Source organism: Myotis yumanensis, unplaced genomic scaffold (assembly GCF_028538775.1).
Source record: "Myotis yumanensis isolate MYYU_CA2020_CCGP unplaced genomic scaffold, mMyoYum1.0.hap1 SCAF_8, whole genome shotgun sequence".
In the NCBI taxonomy this organism is placed as follows: domain Eukaryota; kingdom Metazoa; phylum Chordata; class Mammalia; order Chiroptera; family Vespertilionidae; genus Myotis; species Myotis yumanensis.
In genome coordinates, this window is record NW_027223759.1 from 53,051,863 (window position 1) to 53,075,065 (window position 23,203).

The 23,203-nt window shown below is 40.9% G+C and overlaps 1 protein-coding gene across 1 annotated transcript in view; it reads left to right on the forward strand.

The window, feature by feature from the left end:
- DPP4 (dipeptidyl peptidase 4) overlaps window positions 1–23,203 on the forward strand; it is an 87,100-nt gene that overhangs the window by 49,348 nt on the left and 14,549 nt on the right. The window contains exons 11-22 of the mRNA XM_070422863.1: window positions 3,543–3,678; window positions 6,461–6,505; window positions 8,744–8,851; window positions 9,118–9,185; window positions 10,081–10,134; window positions 10,498–10,619; window positions 12,757–12,804; window positions 13,053–13,151; window positions 15,396–15,465; window positions 17,271–17,465; window positions 20,971–21,025; window positions 21,612–21,711. Coding sequence (XP_070278964.1) covers window positions 3,543–3,678; window positions 6,461–6,505; window positions 8,744–8,851; window positions 9,118–9,185; window positions 10,081–10,134; window positions 10,498–10,619; window positions 12,757–12,804; window positions 13,053–13,151; window positions 15,396–15,465; window positions 17,271–17,465; window positions 20,971–21,025; window positions 21,612–21,711 — 1,100 coding nt within the window. The remainder of the gene's footprint in view (window positions 1–3,542; window positions 3,679–6,460; window positions 6,506–8,743; window positions 8,852–9,117; window positions 9,186–10,080; window positions 10,135–10,497; window positions 10,620–12,756; window positions 12,805–13,052; window positions 13,152–15,395; window positions 15,466–17,270; window positions 17,466–20,970; window positions 21,026–21,611; window positions 21,712–23,203) is intronic.

Sequence of the window (23,203 nt, forward strand, 5' to 3'; positions counted from 1 at the left end):
TATAGAGGCAAAGAAAAGGCCGGGGCGGGGGGGCGGGTGGGGGAAGGACAGGAAAAGGGGAAGGCACTGGTGTGCTCTGGGGAGGGAGAGCACACTGGGTCCTCCATCCGAAGGGTTTTAAGGGTAGAAATTTTTAGGAGAGGTCCCAGGGGAATATCTCAGTAGAATATTCAGCAGCTTTCCAGGTCTAGGAGTCCTTTCTGGGTCTGAGCCATGGCAGCTGGACCTGATGTCCGTGGGGGGTCCCTTGTCTGGTTTTGCTGCTTTTCTAGGTCTGGAGCTGAAACACAGGCCTAGATGTTATCTCTAGGGAGGAAAGATCAGGGGGTCTAAACTGCATGACCAGTGATATGCTAGGGAGGAAAGGTCACCCTGGGGGTGAGGTCCTACTTTCCAATTGCCTTTGCTAGGCAGAAAGCCCTGGGTGACCTTCTGTACATGGCCTGCTCTGCTCTTGCCTGTCTTATTGCCTGGCACAAAGCCCAGCCACACTCTTTTGTTTACTTACGGTCTCTGAAAGGCAGAGTTGAGTAGTTGTGACAGAGGGAACATTGCCCAGGAAGCTTAAAATTTTACTATCTGGTCCTTTCCTGAAAGTTTTCTGATCGTGGCCTAAAAAGTTAATTTCAGAAAGTTTCATTTTCTCTTTTGTGTTGCATTCTTCCATTCCCTTTGCAAGCATTGTTATTCCCTGTCAGATTTATCTGCCTTTCCTTTTCCTCATGTAACATGCATTGGGCACGATGAAGAATTAGACTAGATGGGGCACCCTTGCTCCTGGGTATTTGAAGAAACACGTGCACTCTCAGACCCTGCAGCACCATCAGACTGAGTGGTGTAGGAGGAGGAGTTTCCTAGAAATCATCATGGACAGGGGATGCTTGAGTAAATAAAGGAGTTAGAGCATGACAAGCGTTTCAGACTGAAGGACAGGCTGAACAAAGGGGGCAGCTAGGAATACCAGCCATGCGGACGAGATAACGAATGTACTTTTGTGGTTTTTTTTATCCTCCCCTGAAGATATTTTTCCCATTGGAGGGAGAGGAGGTGGGGGGGAGAGAGAGAGAGAGAAACATTGACATGAAGGAGACATATCGATTGGTTGCCTCCTGCCAGTGACCTGACAGGGACAAACCTGCAACTGAGGTACCTGCTCTTGGCCTGGAATGGAACCCAAGACCCTTCGGTCTGAGGGCTGACACTAACTGCCAAGCCAAACTGGCTAGGGCTGAATCGACATTCTTTTTTATTAAGATTTTTATTTTCTTAAATATATTTCAAAGAGGAAGGGAGAATGAGAGAGAGATGGAAACATCCATGAAGAGAGAGAATCTTTGGTCAGCAGCCTCCTGCATGCCTCCTACTGGGGATTGAGCCTGCCACCGGGCATATGCCCCGATCAGGAATTGAACATTGATCTCCTGGTCCATAGGCGGACACCCAACCACTGAACCATGCCGGCTGGGCTGAATATATATTCTTAATAAGAGAAAAGTTTGACGTGGAGGGGAGTGCCTGCTTGCGGGAATGTAGTGCTTTGCTGCCGGATGAAGGGGGTTGGTCTTCCTTCAGTGTCTGCCACCTATGTGGGGACAGCCTAGAGGCCCTGGTACCCTGGCTGCATGAGCACCTTGTGTCCCCAGCTGTAAAAGGGGGGTAGTGAAGTGGTGAGGGATTTACTGTAAAGTGCTTAATCCAGCACCTGATCCACCCTAAGTGCTCAATAAATGTTTATTGTTTGATTTAGTGTCTATAAAGGGAATGGCACGGGGAAGTGACCTGTGAATTCTGGGAAGAAAAGCTATTTAGGCCACAAAGGACGGCATAGCATTTCCCCCACTTTCCTCAGGCTGCATTCCTCAGAATTTTAGTGAGTCCTTGGTTCGTGCAGGTATTCTGCCAGGCCTTGGGGATATATCTCGCAAACAAGACAACTGTGGCCTGCCTCAGAGAGCTTCCAGTCCACTAAGTGCTGGAGGAGGGATGGGCAGAGCTTGTTAAGGAAAGAGCAAGGGAGGGTTTCAGAGCTTTTATGGGGGAGGGATTACAGCCACAGGGCCAGGCTGGAAGCAGGCTTTTGTCAGACATTGGAAAAGAGCAACTTAAGAATAGTTATACACAATCACAATGGGAGATGGGGAGAGCAAATAAAATAAAATATCCAGAACAAACAGTGTTAGGGAAGCTAGCAGAAAAGTAAATTATGAATTCCACACATAACACTACAAATCAAAATGTAGTTCCAAAAACTTTTAAAGGTATGTGTGGGCAGAAAATGCACTGCTAGGGATATCTCGATTTGTATAAATTTACCTTAAAATACCAAAGGGTTTCTTAATTTCTTCACATCGTTCGTGTTTTGACTCCTGAGAAGTTTTTTTAGAATATAATTACTTTATTTTCAAAGTTTGTAGAGATATGAGTCAATCTTTTCCCCCTTTAAAAATGAAATTGAGAAAAAGATCAGCTGTGGTTTCACCCAAATAAAAATTTTCTAGAGAAGCACGTCAAATTACCAGAAAATACTCCAAACTCAGTCAGAGTCACTGGCCTCATGGTAACATTCCCACAAGAGAGAAAAGTGATGGGAAAATGTCACCCTTGACTCCCTGGCACCACCAAAGGCCAAGCTGAGGACTTGAAATATCCTGTCATGGTGTGGGCCACGTATGCTAACTGCCATATAACGTTAGCTGCTTTCCTTTTGTCAGATCTGTTGTAATTTCTATTTAAAATTAAATTACACTTTGCCCAGGCCAGTGTGGCTCAGTTGGCTGAGCATAGTCCTGTGCACAGAAAGGTCACATGCCAGGTTTCGGGTTCTATCACAGCCAGGGTATGTATGGGAGGCAATCAACTTATGTTTCATTTGATGTTTCTTTTTCCTTCTCCCTGCCTCTCTCTCTCTAAAAAATAAAATAAAATAAAAAAATAAGAACATAAATCTTTTTAAATTACACTTTGAGCTTTAAGAAAAGGTATAATATTATGGTAGTGACATAACCTGTGGAAATTTTTAGAAAAAATAATTTGAGTCAAACAGGGGTTACACTTGGAAGATATCACCAGACTGAGAAAAATGCTTTGGAGATTGGCAGTTTGCAGCTTCTTTTATGCCTTTGAATTAAGGGGGGAAGACTATGTGAAGGGGTGGGGAGCCAGGCAGGCTTGTGATTGGATCACAGGATAGTTAACAAGGTTATGTGCTCTCTTGAGGGTGGTTTTGCTCCTGAGGGGTCTAAAAGGAGACATTTCAAAGGTGTGTTACCTACATGCACTAAAATAGACCTTTTACTAAAGACATTATAGGCTTGAAGCATGACTACCCACCATAACCTGCCCAGTTAGGAATTTATGATCAGATCACCCTGTGAGCTTACTTTCCATAAGACCTCTTTTTCATTCACAATGGTATTAAATGCTTTCAACAGCCATTTAAAATTGTCTTCCCATTAAGATTCATTGCATTGAGTAGAATGTCGAAATGTACCAAGATCTAGAAATAAGTATTCTCCCCTTCTTCCTTCCTTCCTTTCTTCCAGGGATCATTACTTGTGTGACGTGACATGGGCAACCAAAGAAAGGATTTCTTTGCAGTGGCTCCGGAGGATTCAGAACTATTCAATAATAGAAATTTGTGACTATAATGAGTCTACTCCCAGATGGAATTGCTTAGTGGTAAGGTTGATGGGATGTTCTGCTCTAAAGCTACATGTCATCAGCAAAGGGCTGTGTGAAAACCGGGAGAGAGGGAATGTTTGGGCATCAGGAAGTGAAGTTTGAGTTTCTGTTCTTTCCAACTCTTTGTCTGACCCTGAGGTAGTAAGTAAGTATTGACTAACTTTTAGATACTGTAATGTGATATCTGGCGGTGCTTCTATTTCACCTTTGCTCACGGGTCATGCTGTTTTGGTTATGGATATTGCCACCTGGGAAAGTTGGTGATTGGAAACCCAGAAGATAGAATTTGATGTCAAAATTCAAAAGTACCAGAGGGCCAGGTTCTGTGCAGTCAATGAAGTATGTTTCAAAAGAGAAAATACATGGGATGGGGAATGACGGGCTGAGTATATATATATATATATATATATATGTATATATAACAAAACAAATATCAAGAGGCTACAAATTTATACCGTACCATGACTATCTTTAAGCAGTAAACAGTTTTAGAATTTAAATAGACAACTACCAGTCTGAGGGTGGCAACATTGAAGCAAATGAAAGTGTTGATCCAACCTTGAGGTTCCGGGTAAGCAGGGGGCCGGGGCGGGGGGCGGATTTGTCCATCCAAGAGACCACAGGGTACAGCCAGGCTGGTGCAGCAGGATTAAAGCCCCTTTGGGAGCCAGTCCCCCAGGGAGAGTAAAGCCTGGTGGAGGTTTGCTGGCATAAGTCAGCAACACCTCTACAAACTGCTTTTCTGGTAATGGGCCTACACACCATCCCTTACTGTTCCCATCCTGGTTGGGAAAAGGACAGAGTCTCACCTCAGAAAGTTTAGGCACCCAGTATCTTGATTCATTCATTCATTTCTTTATGCAACAAACACTATTATTTTCCCAGCTCTGTGCTAAGCACTGGATATTTTTTTAAAATAAAAAAATAATTAGACCGTATGCCTTACTGCCAAATATTTATGTTCTAGTAAGGAATACCATTACTATTAGAAAAATCAATAGTAATAGTTACCATTTCTTGAACACTCACAGTAGCCACACACTGTGGAGACTGAGGCTCAGTAAGGTTAGGGAGCTGGTTAAGGTCACACCATAACCTGAATGCAAAGTGTAAAGCCTAAGTTTTTTTTTGCTTCCTGCCAATTAAACCATCCAATATCAGAGTATTATGCCCTAGAAGGGCATAAGCAAGGTTCAAGGAATGTAGAGCAAAGGAATAAGATCAACTTGACTGAGGGCAGACACAGTGGGATGGGATATGAAGTGGGAGAGACCCGGATCCCTCTGGAATAAGTTGCCATATGCTGGGCAGGTAAAGGAATAAAGGCCCTATGAGTAGAGGCTGTGCAGTGTAAATAGGTTGGAGCATGCAAGATTGGGGGGGGGTACATAGGCCTAGGTTTGGGAGAGAAGGACAATCGGAGAACTGAAGTTAGAGATCCAGAATAAGGCTCAGGTGCCATTCTGAGAACTTTGGACATATCTTAAAGACACGAGAGCTATTTTAAATAGGAAAGGATGATGGTGAGATAGAGTTATCTGTTGCCAAATGAGGTAGGCTAGGGGTTGAACGGGTGGAGAGCTGTCTGGTAGGAGAGAAGAACAGCAGGGTCTCCACCCAGGAGATCAGGGCAATGTACCAAGGAACACCTGAGGCCATAAACTAGAGCAGTAGCGGTGGACAAGGACAAGCAAAGTCAAAGAACTAGATGGCAGGGGCTGAGGGAGTGACTCACTTCAGAAGAGTAGGAGTATAGAGTGATTCCCACATCTATGGCTTGGGTGAATCAGCCACTAACTAGGACAAGCATGTCAAACTCGCAGCCTGCGGGCTGCATGCCTCATTTATTTGGCCCATGTTAGCCTTTGAGTGTGAAATGCTTGAACTAGGAGAAGAATGAAGGAGTAAGAACAAGCTGGTGGGGATGGAGGAAAGATAATGAGGTTATCCCAGCTCTGTACATGTTGAACTGAAATGCCAGTAGAGCTTCAGGGCAGCAGGTGGGTATGGACCCAGGACAGAGCTCTAGGTAAGAGACGTAAGTTATATCCGATATAATAAAGAGGTAATATGCAAATTAACCCTCACACCCTCACAAGATGGCTGCCTATGACCAGGCCAGCAGGGGCGGGTAGTAAGGGATGACCAAATGACTGAACAGCAGGCTGCGTGGGGCAGCCAGACTTGTGGGGGGGGGGGGCCGTGAGGGGCGACCAAGCCAACAGGGGGTGCAGTTGGGGGCAACCAGGCCAGCAGAGGGGGCAGTTAGGGGTGACCAGGCCAGCAGAGAGATACAGTTGGGGCAACCAGGCTGGCAGGTGGGGCAGTTGAGACAATTAGGCTGGCAGGGGGGGCAGTGAGGAACAACTAGGCTGGTGGGGGGACAGATGGGGGCTACCAGGCAGGCAGGCAGGTGAGCGATTAGGAGCCAGCAGTCCAGGATTGTGAGAGGGATGTCTGACTGCCAGTTTAGGTCCGGGATTGGGCCTAAACTGGCAGTTGGACATCCCCCGATGGGTCCCGGATTGGAGAAGGTACAGGCTGGGCTGAGGGGATTCCCCCCCACCCCTCCCCGTGCACAAATTTCATGCACTGGGCCTCTAGTAATTATATAATATATAAAAAATACTAACACAGATACAAATATATGAATGGAGAATGTTTTTAATTATTTTATTATAAATGCAATTTTATTTATATTACCACAAATTAGGACTAAAGAATTGAATTCCTATCTCACTTATTTTTAAAACACTGTCTTTGTCTTTTTCCCTCCTAGTCACGGCAACATATTGAAACGAGTACTACTGGCTGGGTTGGAAGAGTAAGTGTTTAAGAGTTATGGGTTTTTCTGTTGTATGGCTCAGATACTCAGAGCTATTTAATATGCCAAACAAGGGCCCTAGGTTACTTGCTAATAATAAAGATATGTGTTTACCTGTTTCTCAAAATATTTACATGCTCCCTGCAGAGACATCTTTTTATAGACAAGGATAACATACTCAGTTGAAAAAAGTAAGGGGACAAATGGAAAATCAATGAAAACATGCACTTGATCTTAGCCAAAAGGCAGAGAAGCAATAATGATGAGCAGACAAAACAAGACACATACTCTAGGCCCGTGGTCGGCAAACCGCGGCTCACGAGCCACGTGAGGCTCTTTGGCCCCTTGAGTGTGGCCACGAAGTTTCAGTCACACTGTACGTGCGCGCCCACAAGTGGTATTTTGTGGAAGAGCCACACTCAAGGGGCCGCAGTTTGCCGACCACTGCTCTAGGCAAATGGTAGCTCCCGGTGTGTGAAAAGCAATCACTGCAGCTAAGATGCTGAATGTGCTCACTGACCTCATGTTTGAATTTATGTGCTTCGGAGGCAAAAAACATGGTTTGCATCCATGGCCTGCACGAGTGTGGAAGGAGATGTGACCATTGTACATCCGGCAGAAATTCAGTGGCATGCACGTCACACCCCCATGCAGCTCTCTCTGGAGCACATTATACTCATGTGGATTGACATTTGGATAGGCCCCAGATGCAGAGCTTTACCCAAGAAAGCACAGTGACCCTCGGAGACTTCTCAGGCTTCTAACTCCCATCACAATGCGTAGGCCTTGGGCAGAATCCCCAACCATGTTGCTGTAAGCCATGGAATGAAGCAAGTGGATGAAGGAACTCCAGCCATCGTGGCTCCTCATGTGAAAGATGGAGTCTGAATCTCACCTAGTTTTTATGACCGCTTCTGTTAAGCCCTCTTTAAGAGAGAAGCAAAGTGACACAAAGCATGTCAAGCTTTCACAGCTCGTTGGGTATGGATGTGGGGCCCCCTGGTTCAGGAGCATGGCCCCTTCCAGCTGGGCTGGGAGCTCCGATAGCATTCACACGTCCTTTCTCTTCAGGCATTGATTGGGCAGAGGAGAGAGGTTTGCCAACATGAAAAGTGGTTTCCTCCATGGCAAGAGACATGCTACACTTCCTCACGACTCTCTGGAAAAAAATATGTTTTTTCCTCTCTGTATTTAACCAGACAGATGCCACTTTTCACACATTTCTACTAGGCACAACTCCATCCAGGGGAAACAGGGAAATGTATTAAAAAGATAAGGCTGTGAACACAGGTCTAGAGAGGGGAATGTGTTTCAGAGCTCTGTAATGAGAACAGTGTACTGCACGCCTCAGCTTGCTCCATAAACGAATTCTCTTTGAATTACTAAAGAGAACCGGGGAGCGTTTTTCTTCATTCCCAAAATGGGAGCTGATGAGAAAGGAAACATGCAGGGTGAAGGGAACCAACAATTTCAAAAGGCCATCTCCTACCTGCTCTCAAATGTAGTAAGGAAACTGAAGTTGTGAAGCGACATATTCCTTTCAGGCTAGGGTAGATACTCTTTCTGCTTAAACATTATGTTCTGAGAACTATCTTTATTGCACTGTAAAAAAAATGGAAATTTTGTTCTATATTTCCATACAACTGTTTTTTTGTAAACTGTTGATCGTATTCAGCAAAATGAAGAGGCTTATAATAAAAATGATAACTATATGAATGTTTCTGTACTGAAATACACAACACATTTCTTATGGTATCTAGTCCAGAAATGGTTAAAGGCTTTCTAAGTCTGACTTTTCATAAGGAAATCTGTGTAAAAGACAGTCAACAATATTAGTCTGTTTCAAGAAAGCGCATTTGTGACACTGAGGAAGTTTACTTCTTGCAACTGCAAGGCAAATGCTAATTTTTGCACATCTATAGCCAGAAGTCAGCGTTAGCCCTCAAAGAGAGATGTCCAAGAATAACAGTAACTGCTTGCTATGCATTGAGTATCCTATGTAAGCTTCCTTATGGGCATGCTCTCATTTGCTCCTCACAAAAGAATTCTCCAGGACTTACATCTTTTTGTCTGCATTTTCTAGAAGGAGAATTTTCTTTCAAGACAAAATTGGTTTCATTTGGCAAGTAAATGAAGGCTGAGTTTCAAGCATAGGTGTTGTAATTTCTAAAACTAAAGCTGGGACTGAGATGAGATGAATGTGCTTTAACATGCTTTTTGTTTTCTATTATTTTCTAGTTTAAGCCTGCAGAACCTCATTTTACCTCTGATGGGAATAGCTTCTACAAGATCATGAGCAATAGTGAGGGCTATAAACACATTTGTCTTTTCCAAATAGATAAGGAAGTAAGTATTCTTATACAATTCATTTCAGCTTGGTCTTATTATTATTTTTTTGAATCTGACTTGAAGTGGAAGGCATTTGATGAATGTGTACAAATAATCAAACTAACTCCAAGTTCTCGGTGCATTAAAGTAAGGTGGATGGGGTGGGAGACCCAAGAAAAAGACCTGAGATGATCTGAATTCCTAATAGAAATGATTTAATTCTCCCCTTAACCTCAGTTAGAAAGAGAGTCTAATCAACCTCTTTTTTAAAAAATTCCCATCAGGATTGCACATTTATTACAAAAGGAGCCTGGGAAGTCATTGGGATAGAAGCCCTTACCAACGATTACCTGTGAGTATTCTAGGAGGTAAATGTACTCGTCGTAATCACACCCTCTTTGCCCAGAAATAGGGAAAAAAATATCATACAAATAAAGAGTAGTCTGTTTGGAATGAGTTCAGATTTTTTTTTTCTTTTTAACATACGGAAGCCTTAATGATTTTCACATATGCTTACCAGATTTGATACCCTGCCACCAAGCAGCTCTACCTCTTGCTCTTACCTGCTTTACACTAGAAGAGCTGTAGCCTCTTTTTCTTAACCGTCTTGGAACACTGAACTAGGGGCATTTCATTAAATTCCAACTGGCACTGATTATTTGGTAGGCTTGGAGTGGCTATTTTACCTGCCCATATCTCGGCCTTACTCTGGAAAATGGAAAGCTTTGCAGAGGTTGTCGGCTACCACGAATTGGTGGGGAAGGGAGTGTTCATTTTCATTAGAATCTCGGGCACATTTGTAATTCTTTTTTGGTCTCCCCATGGAAGAAGGTGGCCATTGCCCAAAGCAGATTTCGAAGGTTCTCTTCAGATGGGGCTGCTTGTCATCTAGGAGTGGGTTATAAACCAGAAAATATGGGAAACAGTATAGATAAATGGGGTCTCAACTTCAGGTTCATTGTCCAATTACATTTTTCTTACAAAATACTTCTTTTGAGATTTTCCTTGCCACTTTAGTTAGGGGAGCAATTCTGACATTCAGATATTTTAGTCTGTTAAATAAAAAGAATATCCTATTTAGAGATGATGGCAAAAAATGGCTTCTGGGGGGCAGGGGCAGGGAAAAATTATAAAAGAAGGGCAAGTACTAATGTATGAGCACTAATGCTTGGTGTTGAGTTAAATGCAATATACTTGACTTTTCTTAAAAACATAATTAATATACATTTCATTTATTTTCTTCCCAGATACTACATCAGTAATGAATATAAAGGAATGCCAGGAGGAAGAAATCTTTATAAGTAAGAATTCTGTCAAGTTGATCTGAGTCTTTTAAGCTGGTGAACACTTGATTCTTTGGGGGGGGGGGGGTGGCAGAAAGGCTTATCCTAATTAATATATTAAATGGCAGTTATTCTCAAATGCTTTTATTTCTTTATAAATCAATCAGCAGGTCAACAAAAGAGAATGACTTTATTAGATGTTTTGTGATATTTCCAAACATTGGGAGGTTTGAGTTTATAATGAATCAATGCATAGTTTTTATTTTTAAAAGTTTCCAAGGATTGCTTTGGCATTCTGAAATCTTGGAATAGGGCATTATTCAATTCCTTTCTTTCTTTATCCTTTAATCAAACACTTAATTTCCACCATTGGTTTTACAGAATCCAACTTAATAACATTGCAAACGTGACATGTCTGAGTTGTGAGCTGGATCCAGAAAGGTGTCAGTACTATTCGGCATCATTTAGTAAAGGGGCGAAGTACTATCAGCTGAGATGTTCAGGTAAGTGTGACCTGACCGCTGGGAGGTAGATTAGCAGCAGTGGGTACCCGCAATGTCCATCTGAAGTAGCTCCCTCCATCCCTCTGCTTGTGAGCTCCCCGCCCTCCACACTTCCCCAGCTGATGGCCCCTCCTATCTCTGGACAACCTTCTTACTACCTCCTGGCTCAGCATTTCCATCCCTGAAGTCTCTCTTTCTATGTCCAGTTTAGGAAACATTCTTTCTGCCCTGCTCAGTTCTCTCCTTTTGAATCTGAGGAGTTCTTGAAATCATATAAGTCCTCTTCACTCACGTCTAAGTGGTGAGTTAATCACCTTTTCTTCCCCTTCTAACCAAGAGGCTTGTTTTATTCTGAAAACAGTCACACCCCAGAGCTCTTGTGTAACAGAGCACTCCATCCTTATTTATAAACACTAGAGGCCCGGTGCACGAGATTTGTGCACTAGGGAGGAGGGTCCCTCAGCCCAGCCTGTGCCCTCTCACAGTCCAGGACCCCTGGAGGATGTCCCCTGGGGGAGATTGGGCCTAAGCCAGCAGTCAGACATCCCTCTCACGGTCCAGGGCTCTCCCAGTCTGGGACCCCTCGCTCCTTACCGCCCACCTAAAATGGAGGCAGGAGAGGTTCCTGCCACTGTGGCTGCATGAGCCCGGCTTCTGGCTGAGGGGCGCTCCCCCTGTGGGAGTGCATTGACCACCAGGAGACAGCTCCTGTGGTGAGTGTCTGCCCCCTGGTGGTCAGTGCATGTCATAGTGACCAGTCGTTCTGCCATTCGGTCAATTTGCATATTAGGGTTTTATTATATAGGATACTTTGAATGGTTTATTATTTTTTGCTCTTGCCCTTTTAAATGAGAAAATGTATGTGGATGGTGCCCATTACCCCACTTGCTCACTGCTCTATCTTCTGTTGCTATTGTTATTACTGGTTTTTTTTTATTATAAATGAAGAAACCTGGACAAGGAGAGGCAATGTGATGTCCACAGGTCACACAGCTAATAAAGGCACAACAGGATTCAAACACAGGCCCCTGCCTCCCAAGTCCTCCCTTTAACACTGTACTAAATTACATCTCAGAATGCCAGAATCTGGATATTCTGGAAACTGTTCCTAACCAAAATAGGTCTTCAAACCAGTTATCCGAATCTTTCTTTACTAGCATAGTTTCTTCATTATCATAGTTTTCTTTATGGCTCTTTACTATGGCTGTTTTCAGTCACCATTTCTTGGGTGTGTGTTTTATACTATGCACTGTGCTAAAAGTTTTAGATTCATGATCAAGTTTGATCCTTGAGAAAACTCTTTAATGTAGATAATATTATCCTCATTTTATATGAGGAAATTGAAGCATCGATATGTTGTCCTAAGTCACACTGCAGGTAAGCCAGGATTCAAACCCAGGTCTGTATACCAGGTAATGCTTTCACTGTGGTCCTGATCAAGGTAAAAATTAATATTATCTAAATGCAGAAAATTAAATAGCTCACAAAATAGCTTTTCTATACATTACCTTCCACTCTGCAACTCCCACAGTTGGGATAAATAGTGAAGATATGGGAGGGTGAGAAAAACACTTTTGCGTGCCAGGAAGGAACTGCTTATCCAAGTCAGGCACTGTGCAGATGTGCCTCGAGGCTCAGGACTCCTCCGAGGGGCAGCGGGAGGGAAATCCACCCTCCCCTAGGGGAGGCTGGCTCCCTGGCTCCACCCTGAGGGGCAGCGGGTCTGAGGGCTTGTGTGGTCCTTCGGGATTGTGGATTTATGGCAGGGAATCCTAGCAGCTCTCCAGCAGCTTAGTGCATAAATGAGGAAATTGGGCACCGGAATTGATAACGTGCCCGAGGCACCAGCAGGGCCAGAAGTTCATTTCCTGCTTCTTTCCCCTGAGCCCTGTGCCTTTCTGGTAATATTTCTCATGCTCACACTCAAGTTGCACTTATTTTAAGGAAGGAAAAACAGCTAACACTTATTAAGTCCCTTATCCACTATGATATGTATTCTATCAAAGTTAAATGGTATCAAAATTCTATCCACGTTAAATGGTAATAAATGCCATTTTTGAAAAATACGATGTATTTAGAAAAAAAATACTATGCTAAAATGTATTAAGATATATTTTTTCCCTGATTATGTTAACAGGCCCTCAAATCCCCCGCTATACTCTGCATAGCAGCAGCAATGATAAAGGTATTCTCTTTTATTTCATCATTCTTTTGCTTCTTAGAAAAGTGTATGTAAACAGGACCGATGTGTACTTAGTGCAGTGGGATTTTCTTTGGCTTTAGAGTGTCTTAACAGTTACACTGAACACAAGGTTTATAACCTGATGCATGCATAGTCCCATCAGTGAATTATCCACTTGTGCTTTATTGCTTTGCACAATGCAAATGCTTCACATTGTAATGAATTTCCGGTAATCTCGACTATTTGTTTAGAACTGAGACTCCTGGAAAACAATACAGCTTTGTATGAGACACTGCAGAACATCCAGATGCCAAGAAAAACACTGGACTTCATTCATTTGAATGGGACGAGTAAGTTAAGTAAAAATACAAATAAATACAATCACTTGATCTGAAAATATGCATTTCAGAGTGTATATAAATGAAATTGAAGGTTATCTCCCCATGAAATGTTGTCACAAGAACTACTAGTTTTACATTCTTTTGTCTTAAAATACAGCATCATTCATCTCAATAGTAACTCTTTTCTCCTAATAAGTCTTAATTGTGTGTTTAACTTAATAATACCTTCATGTACTTTCTCTTAACCCAAAGTGACAAAAAATATCTAAGATGGTTGTATAAAAAAATTAAGGTTGGCTATAAAATGTTGAAATTTCTGTCTCGGGAGAGAAATTTGGAATTTTTCATAACCCTCTAGCCCCAAGAAAGAGTTAATCTAGTCCTTGGCCTAGTTGCTTGATCATGGATTATATTCAGGTACCACTAAGAACAAGAAGTAGGAAATCTTGTAATTTGTTCATTTCTGTTTGCTTGCTTGTTTTTTTTCTAAGGGCTGACAATTCATAAGGGAGGGGGAAATCCATCAGGATTTATTTCAGATTTATTTTTTAAATTTAATTTTATTATTGTTGACAGTATTAGATTTATTTTTTTTAATATAGGACAATAATAGAAAAAAACTCACCTCATCTCATTTTAAATGGCAGGGAGAGCCCTGGAAAGTGTAAGGCACCTCTGAAGAACAGCCTAGAGCAGTGCTATTCAAACTGAATGTGCAAATGAGTCACCTTGGACCTTGAGAATATGCACATTCCCGTTAGGGTGGGCCCAGGATTCTGTGTTTGTAATAAGTTTCCAAGCATTGCCAGAGCTGCTCCCCCTGTCCCAGGCTGATCTGGCTAGGGCTTAGTGTTTGGGAGAACTAGCTGGACTTCCATGTGCAGAGGCACTGAATACCGAAATGTGAAGTTCTATTTCAGTTGGTAAACGGTGGGGAGCTCCAGAAGGTTTTAGGGTCAGGGAAACCACAGGACTGGATGGATAACCTGATAGAAAGTGAAGGATGGTGTTGCCAGCGGGGGAGGCTCCAGCTGGGATGTGATTATACCATTCAAACTCCAGGAAAGAAAGGCCTAGGGAGAGTCTGGGAGGAGGGAGCATAGGGAGGTAGGACTAGGGATTAGAAGGAACCCCCACTCCCCAAAGAATAGACTGCGCATCTTCAAAGGAGGGAACTAAAACACTTCCAGTCAACTAGTGCTAATTCAAACCAAAGAGAGATCCAATGGTGGGTTTGGCATATTCATTAGAAACATTATGATCAACTAACTCATAGATCGAAATGTAATTAACACTGAAATGTTTGATCTTATAAGCACATTTGATCAAAAGACATAAAATAATCAGTAAAATACAAATGGGAGAAGTCTATATAAAGAGTTGACTCCTAAATCTTACTTTTTTCATCAATTAAAATAATTGTCACAAAAAAAAACACCAAAAAGATAAATCTCAGGAAGAAGCAGCTCCAGACCGGGAAATTTTTCCCTACAGGTTAGTCCAATCTCCTGAAGCTGGAGGCAATCTTATTAAAATATGGAACAACTCATTTTTTTTCTCTCTTTTTGATTTATTAGTCTAGCTCATCAGGAAACCAATTCATTATTTAGGGACACATTTTATTGAACTGATGTTAAATCAAGCACAGAGAATTAAACAGATCTGGGAAAGATCATATAGAAAGTACACAGCAGTCTGCTCTGTGTAAGCCTGATTTCATGCTGTGAAGCATACAGCTGAGAATGGGAGCTCGGCTTTGCGGCCTGGGATGACAATAAGAATTACACAAATGTTATTAGATCAGAACTTTAAAATAGAATTGGGGCCAACTAAAAATCCTAAACATCTTCAAGGAAATTCAAGAAGAGGAAAACATTTTGCAGGCAAACTTAGAACATAAGCCATAAACAAACTAGATAAGTAGATCAAATGCCAAAGAACAGGATCACAAAAACAAAGCATTAGCAATTCTAAAATGCACTTTTATCTTACAAGGCGCCGATGCATTTAATAGTATTTAGTAGATACATTAGAAACAATTTTATTGTTTTAATCTGAACTAGTATTTTAACCTGACAGAGAATGATTTTATTTCTTAAAAGCATTCTGAATGCAAGTAGTTTACTTCTTTTTCCTATTCTAATTTAACACATTGTTAAACTCTAGATATGACTTATTACTAACAGATAAGGAACCAAAATCATGTGCTAATCATTGTTCTTAATTCACTAATTAATCTTTCTGTTTGTTTAGAATTTTGGTATCAGATGATCTTGCCTCCTCATTTTGATAAATCCAAGAAATACCCTCTGCTAATAGATGTGTAAGTATGTATTCAAGAGGAGGGGACTAAAAATTCAGAAGTTAACTATTGTACTTTTTTTTGCTCAGTGTAGCTTACTGAAAAAAATAAGGCAAAACACATCCTTTCTCTCTTCCTGGATCACTGTGCAGCAATTTTACTATTTCCTCCTATTTTGCAATCACAAACCCAAGCATGTATTTTCTACCTTCTTTCTAATGGAGAAGGGAGACACTCTTCTTTCATCATAATAGCATATGGAATTTGTTTTTATTTGTTTCCCTGAACTCCAAGAGAATTCCAAAGAAATTCTCAAGTCCCCATTTTTATCCTTTCATTGTGGACATTTTAATGAGAAAGATGGTATTAACAGCTTTTACAGTTTCCTTACCCGCAAACTTGGCCACAACATTTCCCATGATTGTCTTTGTTTTAATAGGACATCAGGTTTTTCTTTAGTTCCTGAAATATCACTGCCTGGTATTTTCCATTCCTCTTTTTGGTGAAGAGAACATATGTGATATAAGAAAGTAGTCATTATAATCTAAACTTCTTCAAATCTTAAAGAAAGTTCTGAAATCACAAGTCTTTGAGCAGTAACTGTGAACTCATGTGAATTCTAAATATGGCAGCTTTGTGAAACATCTTTGATAATTATTAGGAATACATTTAACTTTAATCCTTCTAAAATTGCTCTGACTTCACCCACAATGCCACAATGCCAGTCTTCCTGTTCTAGCTTGACTCATTTCCTTTATTCAAAATAAAACAGAACAGAACACAACAAAACAACAAATGGGTTGGGTGCCTTATGCGTGCCAGGTGACTTGCCTTATTTTGTTCACACAGCAAACCCATGTGGTGAGTTCTATTGGGCCCATTATGCAGAAGAGAAAAACTGAAGCTCAAACTCAGGAACACCACATTTCTGTTGTTACCAGCAAAAGAAGGAAGGGTACACATTTAGCAACAGATACAGCCCTACTCCATTGTATTTACAGTTCTGTGTAAACAAAACATATAAGCTGAAGGAAAGAGGTATTTTAAGTTTCCAGATGTTTAAATTAAAAGCAATGAGGAAGCGATGGGGAGCCTCTTTTGATTAACAAGGGGAAATGAGAGGGCTTGGAGAGAAATTTGCATACAGCTGTGTGTTGGGTAAGATGTAGCTTATAAAGATCGCAGATTCAAGGGAGTTAGTTAAACTTGTTAACAAATAGAACGCCAAACAACCTACCCAATTTCAAATAGTCTGCTTATCCTTGGAAGTTTTAAAGAATCGTGTTCATTCATACTTTGGTCCATTCCACATGATTTTGGGAGCTTTAGTGTGCAACCTGGTGCTGAGTAGTGGAGGAAATGCGATGCATATCAAGTAGTAGTCAAAGTCCCTAAGGAAGTTCCAACCTAGGAAAACACTTAGAGTCTAGGAAAGAAATCTTGTAAGCTGAGATGGAAAGGTGTTTTCAAAGCTGCATTTATTGTCATCCTCGTTATTTTTTCATAACATAATTCCCCAGAGAAATTTATTTCTTTGATTTCCAAGTTATATATGACTCAGAAAATGTTGGCCAATGAAGTCTGTTTGATAACAATCTTCAAAGATGAAATTAATGGGGACATCTTTGAAGGGAACACACAGTCATTATAGGCATGTTGCCAAGTATTAGAAGACCTATTGTGAACACCTCAGTGGCTGGCACGATTTTAAGCTCATGATCAGGAAAGGTGCACACTTCTTGTCCACAAGGAATAGAAATGCAAGCACTCCTCAATCGGTTCAGGAAAACCATACAGGCTAAAAATTTGTTTTTTTCCCCCCACAGGTATGCAGGCCCCTGTAGTCAAAAAGCAGATGCCACCTTCAAACTCAGTTGGGCTACTTACCTTGCAAGCACAGAAAATATTATAGTAGCTAGCTTTGATGGCAGAGGAAGTGGTTACCAAGGAGATAAGATCATGCATGCAATCAACAGAAGATTGGGAACATTTGAAGTTGAAGATCAAATTGAAGCAGCCAAGTGAGTGACTAGGAGATAAATTCAAAGGTCTGATTCTCCCTCGTCCAATTTATATTTTAATTCCCTAAAGTGTAAAGAATTTAAAGTGTCCTGGCATGAACTTGTAGTCTTTCATCCTTGGGGTGGATTTTTTGTGAAGATAATCATATTTAGACAAAAAATATGTGTAAATATGTTACTGGTGGGGCAACAAGATGTAGGATCTTGTCTTCTTAAAGGAAAGATTTCAATCAAGAGACAAAGTACAGCAAAGCAAGCAAGAATTTCCCTAACCAATTTGGCTCAGTGGATAGAGCGTCGACCTGCGGACTGAAGGGTCCCAGGTTCAATTCCGGTCAAGGGCATGTACCTTGGTTGCGGGCACATCCCCAGTGAGGGGTGTGCAGGAGGCAGCTGGTCGATGTTTCTCTCTCATCGATGTTTCTGACTCTCTATCCTTCTCCCTTCCACTCTGTAAAAAATCAATAAAAATATATATTTTTTAAAAAGCAAGCAAGAATTTATTGGCCTCAGCAAAAATATACTGAGGACAGTGAAACAAGGAAGGACATAGGAGAAGTGACAGGAGAGCCTAGGTTGGGCCGCTTTGGCTCACTGAGAAGACAGAGAAAAGGGGGCCTTGGAGACAGGTTCAGGGGGTTAGCCCAGGAAGAGCTGCCACTGCCCATTGCTCCTCTGGTTGCAAGTCTCCTAGAGTCACTTAGTGGGAAGAGGAGGGGAGGGAACAGTGTGGGCCTGCTCCCCTGGGGGAGAACATGGGCTGGTTCCTTCAGCCTGAGCATATTTCTCTCTCTCTTGCAGGTGGAAATCTTAGGGGAGGTCTCAGGGGAGGGCTCAATAGAATAATCATCAGCTTTCCAGGTGTGTTCTTTCATGGTCACGGTCTCCACCGCTTGTAGGTGCCAAAGTGTACTGGTCCTGAAGCAGCCATAGGGTCACTTGTCTGATTTTGCTGCTTTTCTGGGCCTGGAACTGAAATACAACTGAGGCCTAGATGTTATCTTTAGGGAGGAAAAGGTTAGGGGGTCTAAACCCCATGACTAGTGAAATGAAAAATCAGGGGTCCAAACCACATGACCAGCGATATGGTAGGGGAGGAAAGGTTACCTGGGGAGTAACCTTTTCCCAGTTTTGCCCCTTGCTAGGCATCCAGGGCTTTCTGCCCATCATCTTTGCTCTGCTCATGTCTGTCTAACTGCCTATAACAATTATAGATTTATATAAAGTTTTAAAAAGGTATTTCCTAAATCCCTGTCTGTATGTGACTCTAAAACAGGAAATTGACACGTGTGCTACCCCTTTTGAGGAACAGAAACTCAGAATGCATCAAACACATGGACAAATTAAAGGATAAATGTGCACTTGGGTAAACATCTAGTGAAGCAAGCAAACCATCCATACAGGCAGGGATAAGTAGAGGAGTTCCGTGTTCATTTAAACTGGAGGAGGGTGAAGGCTATGGAGTCCTAGGAGTGGCTCCTACAGCCGGCTGGATAAGGATTACTCCTCATCTAATTTTGGGAAAAGTGTGGAGCACAACCCTCATTATTCACAATTATAAGGGCTTTGTGAAGTATGAGTCCCATTTCATTCTTGTGCTCTCCAGTTGTGGGACTGTAGAGATAGACTTGATCTGACTTAACAGAGATCTTAATTATAGATGTTGGTTACTCCTTAATGTGCATGCAACATGTGAAAAGTTTCACGTGCATTGTCATTGAAGCTGCATAGCAAACCTGGGAGGTGGATGTTGGTATTACGTGTTTCAGGTGAGTAAAATGGAGAGTCCTAAATTAGGTCAGTCAGGGTTGGAAATCCAGGTCTTACATTCAGTTGCGTTCATCTGGTAAATGGGAAATGTAATCTTTGACTTTCTATAACCAAGTGCTTATAAATGTCCACAGAAGCATAATAAGTAGGTGATTAAAATAATATTGTGAAGTCATAAACCAGGAAATGCAGAAAAATCATGAGTGATTAAATGGAAGAAGGAAAATTTCTTTAAGAACAGGAACAACTGAAGAGATGTCAACTTACTGAGTATTTCTCAGTCTCTTATACCAACACTAATGATGAACTATTTCCTTAAAATCAGAAAAGGAGAGGTTTAGATTAGAGAGAGGACAAATTTTTTAAAGTGAAGCTGTGATCTTTTTTAAATGAGTTTTTATGTATTTGCATTGGTCCCCTGGGAGAAAGAGGATAGTTTCCAGGGCTTCTCAAGTCTGACGGAGGCAAGCCCTAAAATTATAGAATTGAATATCCACAATATACAACTGCAGTTTTAAAAAGTAATGAGATGTAGCGTGTTTATACAATGGAGTATTTTTTCAGCAACTAAAAAGAACTATACACCACCACATAGATGAATCTCACAGATGAATGGAAGAAGCCAGGCACAGCCCAATTTCCATAAAGTCAAAACCATGGCACAAATTTAAGTGAAATTTTTATAGAACCCAAATGACCCAGAGACTTCTGGGTGATAGTAAGCTCTCTATCTTTGTTCAAGGATATGCTCACTTTGTAAAGACTTATCAACGTTTACACTCATGACTTGGTGCACATTTTTTACATATACATTCTACGTTTTAAAGGTTTACTGAAGAAGAAGATGACGAGTTGAAAACTATATTAGGTTTTTATTAATATTGCTTAAGCAATATTGCTTACTCAGGGTAGCCTAAGACATACATTATCAATTGAAAACACAGATTCTCCAAGTCACATATAGGTCAAAGCAAGGGTTTTCCACACTCCTCAGTACTACAAAATTGTGTCCCAAAGGCTAGATTTTTAAAAAGTAAATTATTTTTATATAATTCCAAGATGCGTATTTTTAGCATAATATATTTTTCTTTTTTCTTCACCTGGGTTCCTATCTTGAACGCTATTTTGTGGCAAAAAGCCTTCTTAATTCATCAAGGAAAAAGTCTTTCTGATTTAACAGTGCTGAGCTAACTAATCAACACTCATCATTAGAAGGGATTTATTTAGAGAATGGTTTTTAAGTTCTCAGGTAGGGAGCTCAGATACATTTCTAAGCCCTACCCAGATGTTCTCCAGGCCCCTATATTTCTCCACAGCAGGGGCAGCCTCTCGCAAACTGAAAAACATCTGGAGAGATTTAGATTCAATTATGTAAAGAAAAGTGCATCTGGGCTGCAAATTTTTATATAAAGCTGTGAAAAAAACTGCCAGGATTTGTTTTCTGTGAATCATACCCTCCTCTCCCTACACACACACACACACACACACACACACACACACACACACACACGTGCGTGATTTTTATGGACTCCAACAAAGGTGAACCGTGTTCATCTGGCTCTTAAGTTAAAAATAATAGACATTGGTCTCAGGTGTTTGACTGCTGGCAGTAATATACCTTAGTTTCTCATAGAATGAAATAGAGAACAAATGTCAGGGTTTCACATTGTGCATTTATCTTAGTTTTCTATATACAATATAATGCTAATTTGTGGACTTCTCCCATGTATTTTAGACAATTTTCAAAAATGGGATTTGTGGATGACAAACGAATCGCAATTTGGGGCTGGGTGAGTAGTTGTTTGGCTGATAACTCTATACAGATTTCTTAGTGAATATAACCCAGAGCAGGAGAATATATCTTTTGTATGCAAATATTTGGAGATGAAATCCTGTCTATCATTTTAATCTAAAAGGTCCGAATAAAATGTCTTAGACCTCTAAGCAATGAGTTCCTACTAGCCAAGTTTATAAACACCTTTGTTTATTATGATGAGGGAGGGAAGTGAGGAAGGAAAGAAAGAGGGAGAGAAGGAGGGGAGAAGAAGGGGAATGAGAGAGGGAGGAAGATTTTTTCTCATGAGTCAAAGTCTGTAAAGATGTAGTGTGTATTGTTTTTATTTTAATTTTTTAATGGTACTATCCAGCAACTTTTCAGTGTTTTCCCCCTCACACCTACTAAGAAAAGGGACAGGGCTCTGAAAATGTGTCTTTAGATACTGTCCAATTAAGGCCAAATTAAGCCTCCTCTACCATGCTTTCTATCTCTAAAGAGGCACAATATATAAAGATGTGAGAAATGTGGAAACTGCAACTCGCTTACCATATGTTCTTAATTCCTTTACCTCCATAAAAATAACTGTTTCCATTCCTTAGTCATATGGAGGGTACGTAACCTCGATGGTCCTGGGAGCAGGAAGTCGTGTGTTCAAGTGTGGAATAGCCGTGGCGCCCGTGTCAGCATGGGAGTTCTATGGTATGTAATTGCTATCAAGTACGAAGAGACACTGAGTGTTGACCTTGAAATTCCAATGACAAAACCATTCCTTTTTGGGTTGCAGTATTTCTACAGTGAATAAACCGACTTATCTTACACGTACTTTATGGAGACTTGTAATAAAACAATCTCCCTTATTCTGCTACCGTGAAAGGCTGCATGGTATATATGTTATCTACACATTTACTTAGCAATAAATTCTGTTTCTCAAATCTCTTACCAACAAATCTTGTAAACAAATTCTGTTTTCCAAATTCCAAGACATCCCCAATGCTACATTTCTGCAGATAAATAAACCCTTCCTTATCTTTATTCTAACTTGAGGGTTGAGCTTCACATATTAGCAGAATAAAAGAAACATGTGTCTCTCTTCTGTTAAAGATCAAATAGAAGTAGGGCTTTGGATGGAAAGAGGAGAGTAGAGACAATGGAATTTCTGGGAGGTTTGTTTTTTCCATTGTCTCTAAGTAATCTTCATCGAGAAAATATTATTCTATCAAGCATCATACACATGTAAGACTATAATTCCCAAGGGGGAAGGAGTGAGCAGGGCAACAGTAGGTAGGGAAGAAGAGTCAGAGGAAGTGAGGAAATGAATTTTTTGCTGTGTCTTGTCTGACCCCATCTCAAGTCCTTTCTGAAGTGTAAGCATAGACTCATTGATAATGAATATGCTCATTAAATATTTTATGTCCTAACATATGGTGGCACCGATCTTGTGGAAATGCTTTTTTAAACCCTCTCCAAATCAAGAGAAGCCAATGTAAGAAAATATATTGCTATCTTTCTGTTTTAAAAAAAAATGGAGAACATCGTTAGGATTTGATCTTCACACCATGGATTTGTTTCCATATAACACTTTTCTGCTTGATATTAATAATTGTTCTATTGGATGGCTTGTTTTGGGAGACCTCTGGTGGTCAATAAAATAATAGAAACAAACTTTGTGAGTTTAGAGATATGTCATGATAAGAAGAGATCTTCCATAAATGTCTATGGACCAACCTAACACATAGGAGCTTTCTAAAATTCTTCTACATATGTAAATTTGAAAAATTTTACATAACAGATCAGATAAAAGGAACACATATATGGTATTTCATGGCATATTTCTAAAAGTTGCCGAAACCGGTTTGGCTCAGTGGATAGAGCGTCGGCCTATGGACTGAAGGGTTCCAGGTTCGATTCTGGTCAAGGGCATGTACCTGGGTTGCGGGCACATCCCCAGTGGGAGATGTGCAGGAGGCAGCTGATCGATGTTTCTCTCTCATCGATGTTTCTAACTCTCTATCTCTCTCCCTTCCTCTCTATAAAAAATCAATAAAATATATTTAAAAAAAAATAAAAAATAAAAGTTTACGACTGCATTATCCATTTTATTGTTGTTGTTAATCCTCATCTGAGGAGGATATTTTTTCCATTGATTTTTAAAGACAGTGGAAGAGAGGGAGAGAAAGAGAGAGACATTGAT